This window comes from Lycorma delicatula, chromosome 11 (assembly GCF_047948215.1).
Source record: "Lycorma delicatula isolate Av1 chromosome 11, ASM4794821v1, whole genome shotgun sequence".
In the NCBI taxonomy this organism is placed as follows: Eukaryota; Metazoa; Arthropoda; class Insecta; order Hemiptera; family Fulgoridae; genus Lycorma; species Lycorma delicatula.
This window is the reverse complement of record NC_134465.1, coordinates 61,262,926-61,283,860: the sequence shown is the minus strand read 5'-3', so window position 1 is coordinate 61,283,860 and position 20,935 is coordinate 61,262,926. Positions and strand designations below refer to the sequence as shown.

The following is a 20,935-nucleotide window of genomic DNA, read 5'->3' as shown; positions in this document are numbered from 1 at the left end:
GTTTTGGAATTTTCATAAAAGTATAATTTTTTCTACATAATATTATTACATTAAATAGTAATTGAGATTAACTAAAATTACATCAAATTTAGCATTACAAAATAAAATTTAAATAGATCGATATTTACTTAAATAGTAATGATTTAAACATTCTAACGATTGTCATTTTGATAATTTGAAAATTTAAAAGGATGGGATTCAATTTATTTTGTAGTACTAGGTCCTGTCCTATATTCAATATTCATTACGAACACTCTGTTTTTTAGGTTTAGCCTTCGAAAGGTATTAGGCAATACCGTAAGGTATTACTTCACAGGACGAATGAGATGATATGTATGAACGTAAATGAAGTGTAATCTTGTGCAGTTCCTGGTTGACCATTCCTGAGATGTGTGGTTAAAATTGAAACCCAACCAACAAAGAATACCCGTATCCAGAATTTAGTATTCAAATCCGTATAAAAGTTAACTGCCTTTTCTAGGATTTGAACCTTAGAACTCCCGATTTCGAAATCAGATGATTTCTGATAAGTTCACCATTAGACTAACCCGGTGGGTTTGACCTTCCAACCCTGGAATGTTGTATCGTCAAAACATTTGCTGATGACATTGTTATCTTTTCCATTAACGAAGACCTGGAATTAGCCTCGCGGGAACTGCAAACGGCATTGGACCTTGTCTGCGCATGGCAGAAAAAATGTAGGATTAAACTTAATACGATAAATTGAAGCACATTAAATTCATCAAAAAATGGGTGACTGTCCCAGTTGGAACAAGGATGATGTCTTGATCCCACAAACAGAGAATGTGTCCTAGAACTTCACTTAGATCGGCGTTTGACCTGGAATTGTTACGTGAGGATGAAAATAAAACAACGGAATACGAAGTATAGGGAACTGCATCGGTTGCTGCGGAAAAACTCAAACCTCACGTTATCCAATAAAGTTCTGATTTACATATCCTATGACCAATCTAGCTTATGGCGTGTTGTAATACAGAGTTATCATAAAAGAATGGTGCGGTTTTAAACATGGTTTAAATTAAAACAGAATTACTTACAGTTTATGTTTTTTTATTTTTCAAATTTGTCTCAAACATTTTTTTACATAATTAATAAATTTCAATATGTGCGCCCTTAGTAGTCGCTCGACAAATGTCCAATCGATACTCAACTTCTCTCCAAACATTAGTTAACATTTCTTCGTTAATGGTTGTCATTGCTTCATGAATCCTGTTTTTAAGAGGTTTAGGGCGAATTTTTTGTGTATAAACAACGCTTTTGATGTACCCCCACAAGAAAAAATCACAAGGTGTCAGGTCTGGACTCCTTGGAGGCCAAAGTACGGGTCCTTGCCGGCCTATCCATCGATCTCCAAATTTTTCGTTCAAAGCGTCCGTGACCGATGCATTGAAGTGCGGGGGAGCACCATCTTGTTGGAATTGAAGTCTATGAATGTTTTCGAGTTCATACGGCTGAGGAAAGCAATAATTGGTTAACATGTCAAGATACGCAACTCCATTAATTGTTTTTTCAGCAAAGAAGAAAGGCCCCATTACACGATTTTTCATCACACCACCCCAAACATTAACTTTAGGCGAATCGCGTTGTTTCTCAATAATTTCGTGTGGGTTTTCAGAGCTCCATATTCGTGAATTGTGTCTGTTAACACATCCATTCACATGGAATGTAGCTTCGTCTGTAAAAATTATATCGTCTAAAAATGATTCGTTTTCACTTATTCTGTCCGACATTTCAACAGCGAAATTGTAACGTTTTACGCCATCATCGGGTTTCAATTCCTGCACTATCTGGATTTTATAAGCGTGTAATTTCAGTTTTTTATGTAAAACTTTGTGAACTGTTGATTTTGGAATACCTAATTCGAACCTTCGGCGGGGGCTGGACTTCTAATTGCCGATTGTCTAATTAATTAGTTCAACCGTTTCGTCTGGCACATTTGGTCTGCCGGTTGATTTCTGTTTCTTAACCGATCCGGTTTCTTCGAATTGTTTGAACCAACGTGTTATGTTATTTTTGTGTGGTGATCTCTTCCGAATTCACGTCGAAACACACATTGAACTAAAATTACGGATTTTAATTCGGCCATCAATAAAACACACTTTGCTTTGTCTTTATCCGAGAACATAATAACTCACTAAACTCACCGCAACAATAATACAAGAACTGACGTTGTGGTTACAACTGCTGATAAACAAACGTTTGGGTTGGAGGCTTTCAGGGAAACCAACATAACATCTAGAAATTTTCCTACAATCTTCCTATGAATTACTGAAACCGCACCATTCTTTAATGATAACCCTGTACATGGGGCAGCAAGTAATATAACAGTAACTTAGATATAATACAACGTTTCCAAAACAAGGTAGCGAGAGCAATTTCAGGTAGCCCACCGGGCTGGTCCAGTGGTTAACTCGTAATCGGAAATCACTTGATTTCAAAATCGGGAGTTCTAAGGTTCAAATCCTAGAAAAGACATTTATTTTTATACGGATTTGAATACTATATCGTGGATACCGGTGTTCTTTGGTGATTGGATTTCAATTAACCGCACATCTCAGGAATGGTCGATCTGAGACTGTACAAGACTGCAGTTCATTTACATTCATATATATCATCCTCATTCATCCTCTGAAGTAATACCTTATGGTGGTTCCAGAGGCTAAACAGACAAAGAGAGGCGCCATGGTTCACACAGAATGATGAGATTCAAGAATAAATCCGACGGTTCGTGAGGTTGTGATACAGTACAGTGTTAAATATCAACCGTGTTTAGAAAATCACGTAGCTATCAAACTGCTTGATAACAGTAGGGTCGTCCAAAGGTTGAAATGTCTCCATATGCTTGATTTAGAGGCTACTGAATGACAGCTTGCAGTTACTATTGCTAAGTCTATTGATGTTATTTATGTCTACTTTTTTATTTATTTTTCACTCTATTATTTGTTTTCGTTTTATTGATTATCTATTAGTGTATTAATTTTTATTTGTTAATTAATGAAGTGTTGGCAGTTATATTTTTTTACCAATGAACTTTAAGATTATGCTTACTGATAACTATTATTATTGATTGACTTATTATGGGAGAGTTCCTTAAGAACCCCTTATCATATGTTTATCAAACAATTTACTTATGGTTCCACTTTAGGAACCGATTATAAAATGCTAGTTGTAGAACAAAGAAAATTTTATTTTATAGATAACGTTGGATTAATTACATATACCGAGAATTTTTCTGTATATTCTCGCGATAAAAATATTTTTTTTAAAAACATAAAAAAAAGGAGTACAGGAAAAATGAAATGTTATCGGATATCTTTATTAGGACATTTTAGCTTATTTAAACGTTTAGAATCATTCCCCAAATTTACTCGGTTTATTCATGTTAACATGTTTATTTATTAGTGCGACATTACACGTTCAAATAATTACTACAGTTTCGTCACTATAGCAACGTTGACATGTTACGTTACTTTTGTCTTTGTATGTATGAGTTAATGTATTTTGTATAAAGTACACTCGCTAATAGCTTTAGGGGTTATTGTTGTATTTATATTTTCAGGGTTAATAAAAAAATCTTCCATTATTGAAACTAAAAATAAATAAACAAAACATCTGTGTTTGTTTAAATCATTTTTATTTTTTATTGTTTTGTTTCTTATTTCATTAAAAGAATAGATAAATTGAATAATAATTACTTATGTTTTATGATCACTATTGATTTTCAATAACGTCAATTCCTTTTTTTACTTCCTTGTACGAAGTAAAAGGAAGTATTGCGATCGCGAAAAATTTCGGTTATCATATTTCAACGGAAATATCTTTTTTGACCATCCCTGAATCCATTTTGACTAGTTTCGGCGTGACGTCTGTACGTACGTATTTATCTCGCATAACTCAATAACAATTAGCTGTAGGATGTTGAAATCTTGGATTTAAGACTGTTGTAACATCTAGTTGTGCACCTCTCTTTTTGATTGCAATCGACTGACCAAAAAGTATCCAAAAAAATCCAAAATCCGAAATATTTGGATTTTGGATTTTTTTCTTAACTGTAATAATAAGGTCTCATTGAGAGTTTTTCAACGATATATCATAAGCGATACTTTTTTCATTGGTTCCAGAGTTATAGCCAAATGAAATTTTAATTAATGAAATATTTGAATCTTACAAAGAGAAGACACATCGGTTCGAATCCGACTACATTTCTGACCTTTTTTTTATTTAAATACGAGTATATATTAATAATTATTGAACTCTGATTAAAAAATAAATTAAAAAAAAAAAAAAAAAAACAGAAGTTATTAGTGAAATAAAATTTTATAATTTTCATTTTAATTTAACAATTTTTACAGAAATTAATAATTATTAATAAATCAATATATTTAAATTAAAAAAAAAAAAAGGTAAAAAAAGATACATGTATATGAAGTCGGATTCGAACCGATGTGTTCATGGTTACGGATCCGACACGTTCACACTTTCACCATATTACTTGAGCGACGTGCAACAAAATTAATATATAAACTAATATAAAATGCTGATACGTATACCACAAAAAAAAATGCAATGCAATGTGGTGTCCATTCCAGTGCAGTTGTGTAACTGTAGACTTTATTAAAGAATTGGAGGATTGTATCTCACTTTCAAATGAAATAAGTTTAAATGAAGTGCAGAAAAAAATATGTATATGTAATTTAATAAGAAGTCATTTAGTGTCCATATCAGATTTTTTTTTTATCTTAGTATCTAAAACTTATTGTGCAATCAAATATTCAGTAGATTTGCACACAGTAGTAGTCAGTGATATTAACTGATAATATTGTTTGTAACACTGAGTGACCGGTTTTAAATTTAACAATAAAGAAGCGATTAGATGGAAATGATTGCATCTTCATCCTGATTAGAAATATTATTTTAACTTTACACAGTGTAAGTTCCCTATTGAAGAAAACAGATTTTTAGTATTTATTCACTTTGGGTATACTTACACAAAAATTAATTCACTTGATCAAAATAAATTTCCATAAAATCCAGAGGAAATATTTTAAGTTTGAGTGATGGCTGCAAATTAAGTACAGTCGTTAAAATTGATGCAATTATTATTATTACAATATTGTTTGTAATATATTCTTTGATTTACTTGCCGAGGAAGTACATTACCCTAAATTTCATGAGAGAAAATGTAAAATAATTAAAATTTTCAATAACTTTTGTAAGATATATTTTTATAAATTATATAGTTCTAAATTCTTCCTGTAAAGAATATTTTTTACGATTTAATCACCTAGAATATATTTTTTTTAAATATTCCAAAATTAAATCTAGAATAGGAAGATCTTTAATTAAAATCTACTTCAACAAATGTCTACTAACTTCAACAAATTTTTATCTGTTTATTGGTAAATTAACAAAATTATTTTACTCCAAAAAACCTAAAAAAAAATGTTTTTCAACAAAATTTTTTCGTGTTTTACCTTGTTTTTCTTAAAACTTGAGTAAAATAGAGGCCTGGGACCACTCTTATATTTGATTTCTTAGATCAAAAACCATAAGGAAGCATCAGATTTACCCCTTGATTTGTACCTCAAGAATTTTAGTACGGTTTAATTTCATAGAGGGCTTAGAAAGGAGGGCTAAATATTTCATAAGCGAAAACTCACTAACCAACCATTTTCTGACTGATGTTTATATGAACTTTTTTCTTATTTTGGGCTATAGAATCATCTCCCATGAGATTGCCGTGCAATTTGGAATAATTCTGTATATATATATATATATATATATATATATATATATATATATATATATATATATATATAGCATTGGTTTAGATTAAAGTGATTTATTTAATCATTTGAAAAAATAGCTAAAATATTTAACATTTTTCTTTACTTTAGAAAAGGGAATTTAAACACATTAATATAAACATATCAACTGAAGCAGGAAGTGTTCTCGTTTCGTTTGAATCAAATTTCAAGTAATGATTCAATTATATTCGTTTCATTAATACAAATAAATTTGTATACTACTTTCTTTCTTGTAATATTTATTTAAATATTCTTTATTTCTTATCCATTTTTGTATAAAGTAATGATAATCTAAGAAAAGATTTCAATATATTTTAGTTTGTTACAACAGTAGAACAAAAGGCTAAGATATGTAAATGTAACAAATTGTATAATTATGTTATTCTAAACAAAGAAAAAATGTATAACATGCTTTAAAATCATGCTACATGTTTTGGTTAAGATATCCATAGTGTAGTAGGTGCAGCATATTATTAATTTATCTGTATATGAAACATGTCATTATATCAGATTTACATGTTTTCTAATTTTAAATGTTAAATAATCAAGAAAAAAAACAAAAAAAATTACAAAAATATATTTGATTACATATAAAAAATTATTTTTTAAAAAAGCCTTTATTTAATTAATATTAATAAAAAAAGGAAACAAATAGAAAAACCCTCTAAAAAGTAAAAAATAAGAATTAAATCAAATTGAGAATTTTAAACAAAAAATATAATATAAAATTTAATATTTTAAATAAATATAATATTTCAAGTTATTTAACTGTTGAAAAAGGTTACATAAAGATGTTTTTTGTTTAATATTTGTTCTGTACAGCATTTAGTAAGTTTTAAAAAGTATTTTTTACCATATTCTACGTTTTTTTTATTATTAAATGTTTAAACACATTTTTCCATACAAATTTTATCCATCACTACATTATCATATTAAAACTTCTAAACATCAGATTTAAAATTCATTTAAATATAAAAATATTTTATTACTGTTTTTCATCGATTTTCAGGACTATATTGAATTTTTTTCAGATCAAGTCTCTTGTGAAAAGTTTGAGATTAGATCATTTGTAGAAGGTGTTAAAAGTTTGTTTAATTTTAGTTTTCTGTTATCTGAAATTTGCTACGTACATTTCATTTTCTAACAGATCACATATGATATGGCTTATGTTCTTGTTGATTGCTAAATATTTCTTTGATATAGTTTGTTTTATCTGAAGAAGTAAAGTTTTAATTAATTTTACTTGTTTGGGTTAACATTCTGATATTAGAATTAAATGTTTCATTGTTTGTTTTATTTTATAACAAAGTTTTGTTTTCTTTTTTATACTTGATACTTTTATTTCATTTTGTAGTTTGTTTTTAAATGTGTACAAGTATTTATAAGTTTTAAATTTCAGTGTTGTTTTCATTTTTTTCTGTTAAAATTACTTGTTTCAAAAAATATGTTGTACATTTTTATTAAGTTGTTCATTATCGTTTAATAATTGAAGATAATTGTTATTATTTTAATTATAAATGAACCATTATTGGATTAATATACTTTAGATAATGTAAAAAAAATCATGTTTGTATTTATAAGGTTATTATTATATTGGATTTTTCTTATTACTATTAAGACTGGACACTAAGGTTACATATTGGTTCTGCAGAACCTGGTAACCGTAGCATCTGCCTAGCAAAGAGAGTTTGACTTACCCCTCCTCTACAGGTCAAGGTGGTGGTGAGAAGGATTGAGAATAAGTAAAAGGGGTTGGTAGGTGATGAGAAAGGATGATCTATTCTAAGAGGGATGGAGTAAAAAACAAACAGCTTCACCCAGAGAGGAGAAGGACCTTTCTCACATTCCCTCAGGAGACCAATGCATTTTTACTTAGGTGGGACCAGCAGATTACTGATCAACATTTTGCATTGGTCAATTTAAATTAATGTAGTAACCAAAAATAATTCCAGAATTAAGGATCACTTATTACTACAACATTTTTGATTAAGGAACTTTAGAATGGACTTTATAAGAGAACAAATGAAATTGAAAATAAGGAAAAGTGATAACTAGTGATTATAATGTTGTTAAACCTGAATAAAAATTGTATTACCAAATTTAATGAAGAAAATTGGATCATCCTGTAATCCAACAGTTGTACAATGTTTACAAGCATTCACAGAGATTTGCATTCAGGAAATTGAAGGTTGTGAATTAAGGATGAAATGCTGTCCCCTGAAAGTGTTGTGAAAAATATGATACAGTTAGTCTGAAGTGTGTTGCTGAAATGTGACAGTAAGATAGAAGGTAAACCATTTTTGAAATGTGGTTTGGAGAAGAATTATGTTGCTATTTTGGGAATGTCCAATAAAGCCAAATCATTTGCAAAACCAAGACGATCAGTAAAAACCATTTCAAGTTATCTTCCTACAACAATTTTGACGGAAGTATTGTTTTGCAATTTATATGTGTTTCTCCGTTCACGAATAATGTTTTCTACAACACAATTGAGCACTACTGAAACTCCATCACCCTGCCATTTAATTTAAATTAAAAATTTAAGATCTCCATTTTATTAGTATATCAATATTTTTTATTATTAATTTATTCCTTTTTTCTTTTTTCAGGATTCCATTCAAGTATTGTTGTGCCTCCATCTTGGATTGTAAAATTACCAAGAAAAGGAAGTTTTAAGTCAAGTCTTAGAAAATCTCCGAAGAAAAAGCCTTCAAGTAAAAAACGTAGTAAAGAAAAGGTACTAATCTAACAGAATATAACTTTTTTTTTTATTAAATTGATAAATCTATTTATGAAACTGAAGATAGGTATTTAAGGTAGAAAAATATTCAATTTTTAAGCCTTAGTCCTTTTGAACTTAAAAAAATTATTTTTTATTTGTAAATGAACATGCAGTTTTTATATATAGTTAAGTCACCTTGAAATTTTGCCTATGAATTGAATGTGCAAATGGCTATTGAATATCCCAATATATTGAATATCAGGTTTAAAGTTACTCGGTTTTTCTGTTTAGCCTCTGGAATCATCGTAAAGTAATACTTCAGAGGATGATTGGGGATGATATGCATGAATGAAGTGTAGCCTTGTACAGTCTCAGGTTGACCATTCCTAACTCACCAGGCTGATCTAGTAGTGACTCATGATCGCAGATCAGCTGATTTTGAAGTTCTAAGGTTCAAATCCTAGCAAAGGCAGCTACTTTTATATGGATTTGAATAATAGATCATGAATACTGGTGTACTTTGATTGTTGGGTTTCAATTATCCACACATTTCAGAAATGCTCAACCTGAGATTGTACAAGACTAAACTTCATTTACATTCATATATATCATCCTTATTCATCCTCTGAAGTAATACCTTATGGTGGTTCCAGAGAGAGGTAGATCATTCCACTCATGAGATGCATGGTTGATTGAAACCCAACCACCAAAGAACACAAGTATCTATGATCTAGTATTCAATTCCGTATAAAAGTAACTGCCTTTACTAGGATTTGAACCTTAAAACTCTCAAAATCAGCTGATTTTCAGTGATAAGTTAATCACTAGACCAGCCAATAATGGGCTAGATTTTAAGTTATTAACCTCTTCCAATCTGGAGGAGTAGCTTTTTTTATTTATTCAACTGGGTAATTGTAAATCAAAATAGATTTAACATTTTGATTACGTCTCCTAAGACTACGTAATTTATACCAAATGTAATTATGTTTTATGTCAAATTTCTGCTTTATATCAATTCAGGTGAATCTTTGAAATGAAAGAAAAGTGATACGTGAATTTATTAATATATAGATGTATTCCCTTAAATGATAGGAAAATTTCATAATTATAACAAAAGTAGATTAATTGACCAATAAATTCTTTGGAATGTTTCAACTTTTCATCTAAAATAGCTTAAAAATTTAAAAGGGATGCAGTACTTTTGACTTGTTCAGTATATTGTATAATATAAAACAAATAGTAATTAATATTAAATAACTTTATGTAAAATAGGTACTTATGTATTAACGCCACCACAGCTATAGCTTTATTTAAAAACAAAGTAGTCAATCGGATTTCGGTGGAAAATGAACAGTGTCTTTATTAATTTTAATAAATGGTTATTTATATTTATTTATTTTATAAATATAATTTAACCAAACTTAACCTACGCTCGCTTCACTCGCTAACCTTGACTAATTAACACCGTAATGTTTTGAGTATTTATTTATTAAATTCAGTAATTATTGCAATTATTTATTATTTTAATAATCAAAAAACTCCTGTTAATTAGTCAAGGTTAACGAGCAAAGTGGGCGTAGGTTAAGTTTGGTTAAATTATATTTATAAAATAAATAAATATAAATAACCATTTATTAAAATTAATAAAGAGACTGTTTTGAATCTATGTTAAACTCTATATCGGCCCATTTTCCACCAAAATCCGATTGACTACTTTGTTTTTAAATAAAGCTGTAGCTGCGGTGGCATTAATACGTAAGTACCGTAAAATATTTAACAATTTATGCAAAATCTAAAAACAGGAACTGATTAGATGCCAGTGTCGTATTAAAGAAATTTCCAAATAATGTAGCAAATAAAAACACTAGTGAAATCAAAGGTTTTTTAATGAGCCAAACTTGTATTATATAAATATTTAGTAATGAAAACTCATGGGGAACTTCCATAGTTCTATTAAAAATTCAGCGAAAGAAAAGAGAAAGGCAAAATATTAATTATGCACTTTCTTCGGCCTTTATCATGCTACAAGTTTATCATCATGGTTACCAATTATTTGAGATGATACAAATCCAAATCTTTACTCTTATCTATGAAGACACACTGTTCAAAAATTAAGACTGTTAATCATTAATCTGTAGGATTTTTTTATTGATTAAACTTTAGTTACTATTATTTAGGTAGAAATTTTCATTTACACATAGTTAATTACAATTAAAAACAAACTCGAAATACCACATTTTAGTAAAAGGAAATTATCTTGAATTCTATTCTCAAATGACAATGCCAGTCTCAGGTGTTCGTTCATGTGTCTTACATCTGAAGAATTCCAAACTGACTTGATATATCTGACCTTAAAGTATTGAGTGAAGGAATTAAAGATGACCATAGCTAAGTAGCCAATCGGTGATAAGATTACACATATAAGAACATTCAAGTTTGTGAAAAGGGAAGATTAAAAATATCAAAGAACAACTTAAAAATATTTGTGAATACAAAACTCTTTGGCCATTGCATTGGGTAAAATTGCTGAAAATCATTCCTATTTAAACTTTGATTGTAATAAAAGGCTACAGAATGAAAAAAAATTAACTAAATTATTCAAAAGTTATCTGCCAACTTAATTTTCTCTTTAATAAGTAATGAATTAATTATAAAAATAAAACCTTGTTCAAAATGTAAAGAAGAAAAGATAATTAAAGAAAGTGATTGAAATAAATCAAAACCATGTATGAAGTGTTTTTAAATTAAATAAAAAAAGGAAAACGAATAAATGGTAACTAAAAATTACATAAAGTGTTTATTTCAAATTAAATTATTAAATTTCCTTATATTTCTTGAATATTTAACTGCAAACCTAAAATTTTGCCGTCATTTACTGATTAATGAATAATGCCGAATCATGTTCTACTTACACATATTTTATCAGTAATAAGTTTGTAAAATCAATATGAAATGTCATCAAAGTATTAAGTAACTTTCCTAACTTTGTCCTTGACAGATTTTTATTTTTAAACACTCCATAAGTATTTAAAATACTACTAGAATATGAAAAATCTAAATGTTCAATAAAAAAATTTGGGTCCAATTTTTTTTTTGTACCTCCTTTATCAAATGATAATTTTATCTTAAAAATGTATACAATATTGAAAGTATAATTAAAAAAAAATTGAAATTCTTAATAAAAAATCTTTTGTTGTAGTCAATCTCTTTGACCAACTGACATTTTATCATCAAAAATATACTATATGTAGATATACTATTAAAAAAAGAAAAATCAGTATTTTTAGTATAAAATTTTGAATCCATTCAACCCCTTTGCTCAATAGCTACCTCATAATAACAGCTACAACATGAAAAACAGATGAAGTATCAAAAATTATTAAAAATTCCAACAAAATTTATAAACTCTTTTTTGGGTTTCTTAGGATCCCTTTTTTAAAAGTTCTCATACCATCTGCATTAATTTTAGTTGGATTTTCAATTTTTAAAATAAAATTTAAAGAAATTGATATTTTAAGTACTGGTTCTATTCAGCCCCATGTCTTTTGATTTAAAAATGTTATTTATTGAAGTATTTATTTGCTTCAATAGGTTGGTTTGATCTAGTACAATGTTATTCAGTAAGGCTAAAAAAGTTATAGTTTACAAAAAAAAATTTGGTCTGATCCCATCGGACACATTGTCCGACGGGATCAAATCAGAGGTGGGTTATATTATTCAGCTGGGCATTTCTGCCAAATTTCACCTTCTTCGATTGATGGGTATTCATCATTCTAAAGCTAAGTTTTCTGTAATCACTATACAAAAAACCAAATTTTGAAATTACAAAAACTCCCTTTTTTCTGCCCAAAATTTAATGCCATTAATGTCTCATATTAGAAATTTTTTACATCAACCCAGTTCAAAGATATTAATAAAAAATCAAACCAACACACATGTGTGTATATTATTATTATTATTATTATCCTTTATTATCACATAGGATCACTTTAGTCAGTCCATTATCTAAGTCTCTTCGATGGGACTGTTTAGGCCTTACAGTTCTCCCAGTACTTTTTCATATGTTTCAATCTTTGTGCTCTTTCTAGTGTTGTTGAAAGTGTTCGTGTTGTGAGTTTTTTCTTGTGAATGTTTTTATTTTTGTTTTTCTCATTTAATTTTATCTTATCTATGGTGTCTTCTGATGTAAGGTCAGTTTCTTTCAGATCCTCTCTTATTTTTTCTGACCCATCTGCATCCTGTCTTGCTGTTTTTCATATGGAGAGTTTACAGTACTAGCTGTTTCAGAAGTTTTGAGATTCTTGCAGCCTTATGATTTGTCCAAAGAATGCTAGTCTCCTCTTACGCATTGTATCAGTGATGGGTTCTAACTCTTTGTACATAACTTTGTTGGGCAAAATCTACCAATGCCTGTCTTTCTGGTACTTTGGTACTTACGTATTAACGCCACTGCAGCTACGGCTTTATTTAAAAACAAAGTAGTCAATCGGTTTCGGTGAAAAATGGGCTGATATAGAGTTTAACATAGATTCAAAACAGTCTCTTTATTAATTTTAATAAATGGTTATTTATATTTATTTATTTTATAAATATAATTTAACCAAACTTAACCTACATTTGCTTCGCTCGCTAACCTTGACTAATTAACAGGAGTGTTTTGATTATTTAAATAATAAATAATTGCAATAATTACTGAATTTATTTTTTAAAATTCTCAAAATATTACAGTGTTAATTAGTCAAGGTTAGCGAGCAAAGCAAGCGTAGGTTAAGTTTGGTTAAATTATATTTATAAAATAAATAAATATAAATAACTATTTATTAAAATTAATAAAGAGACTGTTCATTTTCCACCGAAATCCTATTGACTACTTTGTTTTTAAATAAAGCTGTAGCTGCAGTGGCGTTAATACATAAGTACCGGTACTTTTTCTATAACTTTTCCAAAAATTTGTATAACTTTTTTTTTTTACTTTGACTAAGGAAACTTGAAATGTTGACATTTGCAAAAATCCAATACCCAGAATCTTGTCCAATCCTTTGTAATTTTCCCTTTGTAGATTTGAGTTTTACTGCTGCACCAGCAAAAGAGTTATAACTTTAATAATAAATAAATTTGTAACTTTATAATTAATCATTACAAAAATCAACCTCTTAATAACAAATTACAAAATTAACAATGTAATTTTATTGTTTTTTGCTTTTACATTATCATCAGAATTATCATTTGTGCTTTATATATTTTTGGAACTATATTTTTGTTGCAATCAATGTTAAACATTTAAGTCTCTCTGTAAAACCACTAAAACCAATTTATAGAAGTATTGTTTTTTTTGTTTTTTTTAATTATTGGCAAGTGATTGAGTTTTAGTAATCAGTTTTATATTTACTGGATTTAAATCCATCAGATTATCAAAATAAATTTCACAAATGAAAATAAAAAATACATTTTATTGTCTTCTTTTTGTCTAGTTAATACGAGTTATTAAAAGTTTGTAGTTGTGGTTGTTGTGAGTTGTAATGAGTTGTGGTCGTTCCCTGCAGTTATCATGTAAAATTATTAGTAATTCAATCTGTAGGTAAGGTAGTTGGGACTGGTAGTCCTTTCTAATTTTAATTAAAGAGACTGGTCACTCTGCTACCTGTTTTCACATGAAAATTCTTCTTTTATCATGATTAGATATCTATGGTTCTTTTCATTATATGACCACAAATATTTTTTTTCTACTAAAAAATGTAGTGAAATAAGTCGTCACTGCATGTAATTAAAAGTGGTGTATATAATCCATCATTTGTAAATGTAAAAGTGATTAAATTTCTGGGATTGTATAAATTCAAATAATAATGAGACAAGAAAATGATTCAACCATTCGATACCTTTACCAGTGTTTCTTCTTTAAGGAATATTTGTCACATATTATTCAGTTAAAAGTAAAGCTAAATATATTAATGGTTTTAAAACAAAACGCAAACAATTCCTTTACTTTTTTTATATATATGAGTGGGCACCAACAGCTATGGTCATTAGCCTGTTTACCTTATTATTGCAGCTTCAAAATCCAATTTTTTCTTATTAAACAATTGATGATTATTTTCTTAATTTGATAAAATGAGTTATTATGTATTTTAATTACTATTTTTATTAATGAGTAACAGACAATAAGATTTATTATTTAAAATGCTGAAAAATGATTAAAATTTCTATGTTATTCTTTTCAAGGAATAGTCCTTGAGAAATGAAATTTCTATGCCCACAAGAAATAAAGTCAAACTAAGTTTCAGTTCAACCTAGATATATTAATCAGTTAATTTAACTTAGATTATATATATATATATATATATATATATATATATATATATATATGTATGTAATGGTACTTAGAAATAAGCAAAGAAGTAAATCACATCAAAGTAAATTTTTTTTTTAAAAATTAAGATACTCCATTAATTTAAGAAAATTTTTTTTTAAAAGTATTACCTTCTTTTGGTTTCTATATTTATTATTTTAAAAGCTAAAAGTCGTTTTGACAGTTAGCTGGAGGAGGCTAAAGTATTAATTAAGTTGCCCAATGTATTTGACGGCGGTTTATAATTAATTAAAGTTTAATTGAATTGTGATTAGTCAAGGATAATCAATATTGTTGAAGTTTAACTGCTGTTTGCCATTTTGCATCTAATTAAAAGCACTGCTTTACTTGCTTTCTTGTAACTAATCCTGTTGACCTAAATTACTTGTAGTAATAACAATACTTATTTATATGTACAGAATATTAGCTCTTGTTTCAGTTTGCAATCTTGTATTATATATGTTAATAAAGGTGTACATAAATGGAAAACAGTTTGTTTTACTATCTTATAATCTTTTATAACATTGTTTACATAAAAGTTTACTATTCTCTATTTGTTTATCATATCAAAGTTTTTCTCTTAAAATCTTAAATGAATAAAAAAAATGAAATGCTGATCTTGATCTTGATTAGTACACACTGACTACTTGTAAAATGTAGTTGCAAAATTCTGTTTCCTTATTGTTTTGAATGATAGATGGCTCGTAAGAGTAGTATAAATCAAACACCACTCTTTTCCATTAAGTTAAATTAAACGCTGATTTGTTGTTTTTCGCTCATTTTATTTTGAACAGGATTCGTGTTTTAAACAAGATAAATAAAAGCACTTTACCCAGTAAGCAATATTGTTAAGCAACTGTCGAGAGAAGTCCGAAAGTCAGTTTTCAGGCAGTCAGGTAACATGAAGGATGCACTGAATTTACAGCTCCTGACATTCTGAAGACATACGATTTAGTAAATTTTAACCGCTAATGGAAAAGAAATAATTAAAGATAAGGAAAGAATTGAATAACAAGAAATGATGATCTGCCCTTGAAGGTAACACAAGACAAGGGTAGCAACATAATCCAAAAAGAAATGAGAGGCTTAAATACAGTGCTTATAGAATTAGACGAATATATAAATTTTAAATGAATAAAATTATAATATTAAATGGCCGTGGCCCCTTAAAGATTTTTCCTCTTTTTATATTACTGCAAAAACCTACTGTTTTAAATGTGTTTTTTTATTAAAAATGCTCTTTGTGTGTATTTCAAAACGTTAAATGACTAATATGTAGTTTGTGAGATCCATTTCATTATTCTTTGTTACTATATCTCCATCCAAATAATTCTTCTTCATCAATATTTGGTTAAAATATTTTCAGATTCAGCCTACCAAATGTAAAATTTTATCTTTTAATCAGCATCATTGTTTACAAAAAAAAATTTATGACTTTCCTGACTGTTGATAATAAAAATTAAAGCAGTTAGAGCTGAAAAACAAAAAACAGAATGTATATTTTTTAGTGATGGGGAAATAAATTATAAGAAATGTTTTTCAAAAAATTTCATATATTTGTAGATTAAGATTAACAAATGTCTTTAAGTAAAGTTTTCTCTAAATCTAACATGTCCGTCAATAAAAGGCTAAGAAGAAAAAGAATATTTTCTAAAAGCTTTTCTACATTTTACCTGTGGTGTCTATAATTTTAAAATGTTGAAGATATTTCTTGATAGTTATTTATATGTAGTATACACTTTCAACAAAAAAAAATTTGAGAAATATTTAAAATTATGGGAAATAGAGCAAAAGAATATAAAACTTATATTTTAATTTTAAGAGTTCAAGGGATTGATTTTTTGAAAAAAAAATTTGAATTGTTTAATTTTTTTGTTTTTGCCTAGATGTACTAGTAGGACCCTAAAACCTAAAGATTTGCAAAAAAACTTGATACCCCATTTTTTGCATAATCACCATAATTTTCCCTTTAATAATTTTTCTAACTACACTTAACGAGAAGGTAAGAAAACCAATTCTTCCAGATTATTTTTACAAATTTCCAAAAAAAAAAACAGAATTAGTTAAAGGTATTTTTTTTTTTACTAATCACAAAATTTGGGGCACCATTTTTAATGAGATCATAAATAGAATAAGCTAAAGAAAATTAAATAATATAATCAAGTTTTACAGTAACATTTGCCAGAAATGTTACATGTTTTTAAAAACAAGAAAACAAAAATGTTTTTATTTTTATTAAAACCCAGCACCATAAAAAAAGTGTAATCATGAAAAAAAAAACAAATGTGACATAGTTATTTTTTTGACAGAATTAAATACCTACATTCTGTTCCCTTAGAATATTGAATAGAGATGTGTTTAATATTTATAATTGACTTGAAGGAGAGAAAATCCAACAGCAATTAACTCCTCTATATTACATTTTATTCTTGCGGGTACCTTGTAACAACTACTGATAAATGATAATGAAATGAATTTTATTATAGCATGTGAAAAAAATATCATGCTTGATCAGGACTCAAACTCAGAATCTCCAAATTAATGGCAGAGATCTACAGCTCCACCAAAAAACACAGGGAAATATTAATAATCAAAATTATTTTTAATTTCTATTTTTAGGTTTAGACTGTAAATCAAGTAATGATCCCTTAAAAACAACAAATATTATTAAATTTGATTAATTATTAATCAAAGATTTATTTAACCTAAATAAATGTAAATATATTTTACCTCTAAGGAATTATATTTTCAATGAAAATCAGTCTATACAATTCAAACGATTTTTAAGAGATTCCTTATTTTGAATATTCCTTAAATAATCTTTCAGGGCGAAATTTTGTTATCAAATGATTTACAAAGGTAAATTTTAGGCTGAATTGCATTACCACAGTAGACATGTATTATGTACAGTTTTTCTGCAGGTATCCTTCTCTATTGGAAAATATATAGAGAATTTAATTTTCATTTAATTTCCACTAGATCATCAAAAACAAAAACCTGTTTAAAATTATAATATTTTAATCGTAAAATAAAATCATTTTGATTTTTGAGTTGAGTATTTTTAATTGAAATTAGATGACTAAACAAAACAAATAATAACTAATTAATGATAAAAACTGATATAACAAAATCATAATTAATATTTTATGTCATTATATTTAATAGGAATCTCTGATACTGACAACAGAATTAGTGGTATTATAGTCTTAACAGTTTGGCTTGACTATAGCTTCAAGCATCGATACAGCAGAATATGACAGAAAATCATTGAGTAAACAACAGATTTTGATGTTAATTAGAAGATTTACATTGGCTTCCAATAATTTTCACTCGTGTATTGAATCATGTATCTCATATTTCATTAAACATATGTTGTTATTGCTATCAATAACAATAGTATTGCTGTAACATTAACATTGCAGTTATGAATTTATATATTCAGTACAATCAAAATGTAAAACATACAAACACAAATCTCATGTTTGTAATATATTGTAAATTTTACATTAATACATAAACCACCGGGTTGGTCTGCGGTAAAACTCGTCGTCATAAATCAGCAGATTTCAAAGTTGAGATTTCTCAGTTTCGAATCCTAATAAAGGCAGTTGATTTTATTCAGATATACCATACATCTCAGGTTTCAATTAACCATTTATGGTTAATTGAAATCCAACCACCAAAGAGTACCGGTAACCAATATCTAGTATTCAAATCTGAATAAAATCAACTGCCTTTATTAGGATTCGAACCTGAGAAATCTCAACTTTGAAATCTGCTGATTTATGACGACGAGTTTTACCGCAGACCAACTCGGTGGTTTATGTATTAATGTAAAAGTATGGTCAGCCTGAGTCTGTAAAAGACTACACCACACTCACACACCACGAACAAGGGACACAGCTGCTTACAGAAAGCTGCATGGGACATCTAGAGACTTGCGAAATATCAATAAGATATCTATTACTACATAAGTTACTTTATTCATACAAATTACTTATTATTCCCCTACTTCTAAACAGATGTTGACATTTTGGGGATTCTTGAATCCTTAATTGTGATTTTTAAAAAGTATAATAATCTGTTGAGTTTTCTTATTTGGAAACTTTTTATTTATATGACATGACATAAATAAATTATCCTTTAAAAAATATAAATAAATATTCTCCTAATCTGATTAGTACATAATAATAGACTAGATAAATCACTTCAGGAATAGTTAGGCAAATATGTTACTCCATAGATAAAAATAGGAACTAGCCAGGCATTTACCTGGATAGATTACTTTGATCAGAGCAGAAAATATTGTGCAGAGCACAAAATATATAAATAATAATAAGGACCCACTGGATTATTCTAGTGTAAAATCATCATTGCAAACCAACTAGTATCATAACTATGTGTAGTGTTAAAATTGGCTGTTTAACAGCTCAAAGGTTCTAATGTTCAAATGTTGAAAGATAAATTTTATATGGATTTGAAAAATAGACAGTAGAGATACTAGTATGCTTGGTAGTTCTTTTAACTGTACTTCTCAGGAATGGTTGGCCTGAATTTGCACAAGGTTACAACCTCATTTACTTGTCATTTACATATCATCCTCATCTCATCTCAACAAATTGCAATGAACATGTTAGTAATAGAAAATAAAAATTTGATGTGATTAAAGTTCATATAAATTACTGGTATTTAAACTTATAAATTAATTTTAATGTAAATACGTGATGATACTAAATATAGATAACTACAGAATAATTCACAACTGAGCAACCTTAATTAAAATCAAGTGAGCATATATTTATGTACATATTTAATGGAATGTGGAAAATTCAGGATTTTTCTTTTAAATCTTATAATTAGCATTATTTAAAAATGTATTATTTGTTCAATAAAAGAAGATATTTAATTTGTATTTTAAATAAATTGGTGGTAAATAAACAGGTTTAGTAATTTATTAAAAAATGGCAACAGAAGCATAATATGGAATCCTTTTTTGTTAGCTAAATTGTTCAGTTACATGAAAACAATTATGTTGTCTGGTTTGATTGAGGTAGATACTGTTATTTTTAAAAAAAAATAAGTGACCATTCTTTTTAATAAAAATTGCACATTCATAAAGTCTTGAATAAAAAAACATGTTTAATTTTCTATTGATCCATTTGATACATACTGATGGGTGATAAACAATGAACTGTTAGCTCATTTTATTCCTGAATTCTTATTGTGACTTTTTGAGGGAGTGCCAGGGTGATATTATAGCCCTAAGAAATTTCACTGAATAGACAACAAAAATACTGTCAGGAATTCTATCCACATGATTAGCAATGTAATGAAACATCAATAAATTTTTCATATTTTCTCTACTGTTCAAATCCCTATATTTTTGTAAATTTTTATTTAAATTTCCCTTATATTTTACTGTGTACCTCCTCTAAAATGTGTTAATAAATTAAGGATCTCATATGTCCTGCCTTGGTCTTACTAGTACTGTTCTAAATATTTAGCTTATCCTTTTGTTTTTGTCCTAAAAAAATTATTGTCAAATGCTTGAAAAGTAGAAAATATTTACATACTATCTGATGTACTTGTACATTTCTAATTTTCTGATAATTATCAAACATGTTTGAAACTATTAGCCAAATTAAATTGTATATTTTGTTTACATTTTTTGTATTGAAATAATGTAAACTATAGAATATTATTGTATATTTTCAGATTTGTTGTTTACAGTTTAATTTTTGTTTAATCAACTTGGAATAAGAGTAGGTTTTCAGTTGGCTTGTATGTACTTTTTCTGTTTATGTGCATTTAATTTTAATTCATAAACAAAATACGGATTTTATTACTTTTTTTATTTGAAAGTGGAATTTGTTTTAATGGCCCCACTCTTAAATTTTCCCAAGTAATTTAATTGAAACATATTTTTAATGAAAGAGTACAAACAGCAACAGTAATAATGGAAGAACATAAGAAAAAAGCCGTAATAAGAAAGGGAGTCCGACAGGGATGTTCCCTATCCCCGTTACCTTTTAATCTTTA

At 27.9% G+C, this 20,935-nt stretch overlaps 1 protein-coding gene across 1 annotated transcript in view; it reads left to right on the top strand.

The window, feature by feature from the left end:
- The window catches only part of rdgA (retinal degeneration A), a 369,811-nt gene that overhangs the window by 257,294 nt on the left and 91,582 nt on the right, over positions 1 to 20,935 (top strand). The window contains exon 6 of the mRNA XM_075378003.1: positions 8,438 to 8,565. Within this exon, the coding sequence (XP_075234118.1) occupies positions 8,438 to 8,565 (128 nt within the window). The remainder of the gene's footprint in view (positions 1 to 8,437; positions 8,566 to 20,935) is intronic.